This window comes from Mustelus asterias, chromosome 3 (assembly GCF_964213995.1).
Source record: "Mustelus asterias chromosome 3, sMusAst1.hap1.1, whole genome shotgun sequence".
In the NCBI taxonomy this organism is placed as follows: Eukaryota; Metazoa; Chordata; class Chondrichthyes; order Carcharhiniformes; family Triakidae; genus Mustelus; species Mustelus asterias.
The window spans coordinates 64976972-64983581 of NC_135803.1; the positions used below are offsets into that span (position 1 = coordinate 64976972).

The window sequence follows — 6610 nt, forward strand, 5'->3', positions numbered from 1 at the left end:
TTGGATTTTCAGCTTCGCATGCTAGTTTCCTGGCTGTTCGCCTGGTAGTAAAATCGTGCCCTAAATATCCGTATGGGTCCAATTAAATCTGTGATGCTAAACCGGAATGACACTTGAATGTGGCAACTTCAAACAGGGCCTTACTGAATGTTAATTCAGACAAAACTAATTGGGGCCCTTGACAGTTTGCACAACAGCAGATCAAACATTCTGCTGAATGATTAGCAGTTTTGTAAAACTATAAGCCAATGAAAACAGCTCTGGTTCAGTTATGGTGTCAGGAAATTGAAAGGGGAAGCTTATTGCCAGATCTCACGTCGCATTTCACAAGCAGACACTGCTAAAACATGCAGATTGCATGTCAGCTCCAAAACAGAGAGCAGAAATGAATCAGACCCTGTTGGGAGGTAAGTCTTTTTCAACAAGATTTTACTAACTCGACTGTGTATCATTGCATCAACTTACAGGAAACTTGCTAATAATTTATAATAACATGTTAGATACATTCAAACAAATCAAATGAGCTAGCTTATATTGAAGCATAGTAAAACATAGAAAGTAATGATTTCTGATTAGGGTGGCACGGTGGCACAGTGGTTAGCACTGCTGCCTCACACACCAGGGCCCTGGGTTTGATTCCTGGCTTGGGTCACTGTCTGTGTGGAGTTTGCACATTCTCCCCATGTCTGCGTGAAATTCCTCCGGGTGCTCCGGTTTCCTTCCACAGTCCGAAAGATGTGCACATTAGGTGAATTGGCCATGCCAAATTCTCCCTCGGTGTGCCTGGGCAGGCGCCGGAGTGTGGTGACTAGGGGATTTTCACAGTAACTTCATTGCAGTGTTAATGTAAGCCTACTTGTGACTCATAAATAAACTTTACTTAGTAAAATTAGGAAGTTTCTTTATCTTGATAACAACTCACGTTCTGTTTGTTTCAGCAACGAATTGTACAGGAAGCAGCCCAAACGAATTGAGTAATTCTGTGAAGCGATTTCAGGTAATAGTTAGCCTTATCACGCTTGCTTTAGGATTGGTCCTCAACGTGGCTGCATTGTGGAGCCTGTGCTTAAAATTTAAAAAGTGGACAGTTTCTGCCATCTACATGACTAACCTGATCATTTCAGACGTCTTGCTGCTTTTCTCCCTGCCATTCAAAACCTATGCCTACCAGACTGAAGAGTGGCCTTTGGGGCTGGGATTCTGTAAGTTTTTGGAATCTCTGTACTATGTGAACATGTATACAAGCATCCTGATCACAACTTTGATCAGCGTGGATCGTTACATCGCCATAAAACATCCCTTCCTGGCCGGAACCATCAGGTCCCCGAAGAAAACAGTGATCGGCTGCGTCGTGGTTTGGATCATTATCTGGTCTTGCTGCATCTACATTTATTCGAAGGAGTCCTCACAGAACTGTTTCTACAATCATTCTTCTTCTGTTTGGAAACCGACAACCGTGGCAACCGTCCAAAGCATATTTCTTATCACCGCTCTCATCATGATCTTCTGCTCTGCCCGGATCATCCAGACTCTGCAGAGAAATGGCACCCTGAACACTGAGAAAAAAGACAACAGCAAATCTGTCAAAATCGTCCTTTCCAACCTGTTAACCTTTCTTGTTTGCTTCACCCCGTATCACGTGGGGATCCTCCTGTACTTTGCAGCCCGGAATTGCTGGGTACCGGGCAGTTATACGGTACCTCTGCGTAACTTTCTGCAAATATGCCTGTGCTTAGCAAATGTAAACTGCGTCCTGGATGCCCTGTATTACTACTTCGTCATTAACGAGTTCTGGAAATCAAGTAGAAAAAGTCTGAGGGCAACCAGTCAAATTGTTAAATTAAATTAAACCAATTAAATTAAACTGCAATTTACTCTCTCTGAAATGTGGGAAGATTTCAGTGGTAAAAGGTTTATTTCTTGTGGTTGGGGAATCAATGCACTGTCTTCAAATAAAAAGTTAACAGAGCAAAATACCGTGGGGGCTGTAAATCTGAAATGGCATCTGAAAGTGGTAGAAACACTCAGCAAGCCAGGCATCATCTGTTTGGAGAGAAGTTCAGGTCCAGGGCGGCTCATCAGTGTCAGAAAGTGTTTCCAGATAAACAGATTTAAAAACAGGGTCAGTGAAACTGGAGCGGAGAAAGAATGGAAAGTGTGTGGGATGTTCAACGACAAAACAGTTGGTAGCGCAATGAGACCATAGAATCCATGGAATCCCTACAGAGCGGAAGGAGGCCATTCGGCCCATTGAGTCTGCACCAACCCTTCGAAAGAGCACTCTACCTAGTTGTGAAGGGTGTCTCATAAAATCATTAGATGCAAAGGGTGCACTTTGAACTTAGGGGGAGGATTTTACAGCCTTGCTCGTCCCGAAAACGTAAAATCCCGTCCATGGTCAACAGACATTTCCAATATCCGCCCCTCGCCCGCTCTGATTCTGTGGCGAGTGGGGCGGTAAAATTTCGAACTCGGAGTCACTGTTTGTTCAGGGAGGCTTTGCCTGGTGTACATCTGCTGCAAAGCGTCAACTCCTTTGCCCACTTTCAGTTGGGCCTGAATTGACAGCTGGACTCCCTGCGCCTGCAAAGTTGTCCTGCAACATCACACATCAATAAATATTGGCCTATCTAGTGACACTCACATCCTGTGAAAGAATTTAAAAAAACACTGTCTAGCTTGTGAAATGCTATTGTTAAAACACCTTGCTGACCACTTAACTGTGGACGAAATATGTTCTGATGAAGATGCTGCAATCACTTTTGCATTGATTCAGTCTCTTCTTTTCAAATGATTTTTTGCATCAGGAGCTTCTGTGCAGATTTTAAAATAAAAATGAAGAGGCTGTTACAGGGTTATGTTTCTGCTTTACATGTTCTTTCAGTGGGAACTAGCCACAAATTTGAATAACTTTACATTTAGAGTTGTGCATTCTGCTTAAGATCTAACAATATCACAGTTTATTCCCTTATGATCTGAGAAAGTTTGTGTTTGCACTCCTCTCTCAAAGTGACAAAATGCATTGAGAACCTGAATACCTGCAGAGTTCTGCATAAATGTTCATCATCCACCCTGTCAAATGCCTTCTCCTGGTCAAGACAAACCAGCCCTCTGGGAATAATGGATGACATCTTGCACTAGATGACTCCAGTTTTGCTAGGGCTCCTTGATGCCATATTCAGTCAAGTGCTGCCTTAATATCAAGGGCAGTCACTCTCACTTCACCTCTGGAGTTCAGCTTATATGTCCATGACAGGGTAGATGCAGGAAGGATGTTCCCAATGGTGCGGGTGTCCAGAACCAGTGGTTACAGGGTAGACCATTTAGGACAGAGGCGAGGAGACATTTATTCACCCAAAGAGTGGTGAGCCTGCGGAATTCATTACCACAGGAAGTAGTTAATGCCAAAACATTGAATGTATTCAAGAGGCGGCTGGATATAGCACTTGGAGCGAATGGGATCAAAGCTTATGGGGAGAAAGCAGGGTTAGGCTATTGAGCTGGACAATCAGCCATGGTCGTGATGAATGGTGGAGCAGGCTCGAAGGTGCTGAATGGCCTCATCCTGCTCCTATTTTCTATCATAGAAACCCTACAGTACAGAAAGAGGCCATTCGGCCCATCGAGTCTGCACCGACCACAATCCCACCCAGGCCCTACCCCCATATCCACCCACTAATCCCCCTACCCTACACATCTCAGGATACAAAGGGCAATTTTTTTTTTTAGCATGGCCAATCAACCTAACCCGCACATCTTTGGACTTGTTCTATGTTTGAACCAAGGCTGTAATGAGGTCAGGAGCTGAGTGACCCTGGTGGAACCCAGACTGAGCGCCAGTGAGCAGGTTATTGCTGAGTTAATGCTGGTTTTGGTCCTCGGAATCAGAAGTTCCCTGCATACCTGGGCATACTTGAGACCACGAGTGCCATAAGGGCCAATCCCAACCGTTCTGATGGTTGGCATCGGCCATGAGCTAGGCATCCACTGCCATGCAATATGCCAACTTCTGGGGTGCCATCCAGCCCACTGTTCCACTACCCTGCACATCCCCGATCCTGGTCATCCTGGCAGCCACAGCCCATCCCTCTGCCAGCCACCTGAATTGGTATTGGTGCAGGAATGGATTCCTGAGCAGTAGCTCCCTGAAGACAGCCGCTACTCCAGACTGGGGAGAGATGTGGCGCAAGGTAACTGTGCTCCAGATGTTGATCAGATCCTGGTAAAAGACGGGCAACGCCTGCAAGGAGTTAGAGAGAACCCTCAGATTTACAAACAGGAGCTGCCCGTCGTAATTTCAGGAGACTCAGAATCTCAGCAGCGACCCAGTGCAGTCTTTTGTCCCAGAAGAACTTCACGAGCGTTCTCTGGATGTTTGTAACAAAATCAGGGGGAGGGATCAAAGTCACCAAACATGAAGGCAGTTGGTTGGTTTATGACACGAACTTGCACCCTGTACGACAGCACTCGGAGCAGTCCTGTCCATTTTCTCAGGTGAGAGGTGACCTTGGCCTCCAGCTCCTGCCAGCCAGGATTCCTCCTGTAGTCGGTAAAAAATACCTCTGAGGCTGGTATGAGTCAAAATAGAGTAGGCTTTATTCTCACAAGCTTGCGGGAGAACCTGACCCCTTGAAAGCGGAAGCCAAAGTTCTCTCTGGACACAGAAAAGTGGGGATATATATACAGCATGGCTTCTAATACTGGTCACGAATCAACCCCAGACCAGTCACGACTCGGAAATACAATTTACAACTGCTGGTCACGAAGCAAGCTCCCAGACCAACTACAAAAAATACATTGATAGCTTCTTGACCATAAACCAGTGTATCTGGCATCCTCAGCACACGAAGCGCAGGTCTTCTGTTTCCTGTTCTTCCCGCGGTTCCCCTTTGAAGTTCCAACGCTCTTCCAGCTGCCTCAGCGGGAGTTCCTCTTCAAACAGCTGATATCGTGCTCCACACCATGGAATCGCTTGTCTTCCGCAAACCACACACAAACTTGTAGGAAAGGTAAGACTTCACAAACACATTCACATTTACATTGACTATCTATTGTTATAAAAATAAAAGTTAACTGGTATTAATGTCAGAAGCAGTACAAACAAGAATAACTTTATTCATGTCAAAAACAGTATAAACCTGAGGGAAAGCAGTATAAACCTGAGGAGATTAGCCACAATGAAGGGTTATGCTTGTGATACATTCTAAGTACAAAGTTCAACCTTTTAGGTACAAAATACATTAACCCTTTCCCTTCTTCAATCCCCCCTTTTGTTCGGGGACAAGTTCAAACATGGCCCCATGACCAATTCAGAGCCAATGGTTACCAATATATATGGGCCTACCTCCTTCATCAGGAAGACTGCCCCTTCTGCCTGTACACTTGCACTCGGCATAATTCGGGCTGTTCGTTCAATAATGTCATATAAATACAACAAGCAATAACAATGACAATTAATACAATCAACCCATGCATCAGGTATGATCTCCACGACCCAAACCATTGCCCCAGTCGTCCCGGAGGGTTATAATTATGATATTGGCTCCCTTCACCTTGTATTGTCATCGTCGCTCATTTGATATGATCTGCCAAACCAGTTATATTTTCTGAAACATCTGGAATATACGTGCAGCATTCGGATTCAATTATAGCGCACGTTCCTCCCTGGAAAGCCAACACATAATCAAGTGTCAATCAGTTCTGTAAAGCAACAGTCCGGATAGCTACAACCTCGGCTGATACTTCAGAGAAGTCTGTCCTCACCTCCTCGAACCCGTCTCTAGTTTCATTCGCAATTCTCTCCAAGGTCGAGGCCATATGTATAAGTTCCTGTGCTGCTCTTCATGTCCCATAAAGTGGGAAAGCTATCATAAAGTACCGTTCTGTCTCACTAATGGTGAATATAGGGTACCACATATGCCAAATAACATGATCCTACCCAATCCCAAGGAAGCCATGGGTAGGCATTGTTTCCACAGACAAAACAGGTACCATCATATGCAGTCATGCTGCTCATATAAGTAGAGGAGAGGCTGACCAGGACATCAGCAATGGGGCAATGGATTGTAATCACCAAAGCTCAGGCACCACTGGTGACATTAACCTGCTGTGTACAGTAGCTACAGCCAACAAGTACGGTTCCGTTTCCTACCAAGCAGATAGATCCCCCCTTGTTGGTTTTTCACAACATGCCTGATGGGGTTTTAAATGTCACTTTCCTTGTCCTGTCTTGGGTTCAATTCTGATTTGAAATCCCCTCTACTATTCCCAGAGTTGACAAAGGGATAGGGAATAAAGGACTTTCGCCCCTTTCCTTCGTGCATGGGAATATGTAAGCAGACCCAGCACTTGCTCAAAGTTTTGACTACAATACATACAAGTGAGACATATACATGAAAGTGTTCATGTGATAGGGTCGGATTTTAGAGGATTGGTACAATGATCGCTTGGATCGACCAAATCTCGTGTTGATGTACACATCCTCCCAAACCCTCCGCTGATGTCGGGTACAGGTCCATCCCGGTCCCTCAGCTAAACACCAAAAATTCCAGTTACACCACGTTACATTGCATGGGAGACCCCAATCACCTCGCCCCTCCAACAGAGTTGG

At 45.1% G+C, this 6610-nt stretch overlaps 1 protein-coding gene across 1 annotated transcript; it reads left to right on the top strand.

The window, feature by feature from the left end:
- The first annotated feature begins 325 nt into the window (after positions 1-325).
- Positions 326-2854, top strand: LOC144484322 (lysophosphatidic acid receptor 6-like). Its single transcript, XM_078202866.1, has 2 exons — positions 326-407; positions 939-2854. Exons 1-2 carry the CDS (start codon positions 359-361, stop codon positions 1847-1849), a joined length of 960 nt encoding a protein of 319 aa, XP_078058992.1. The 5' UTR covers positions 326-358; the 3' UTR covers positions 1850-2854.
- The last annotated feature ends 3756 nt before the right edge of the window (positions 2855-6610 follow it).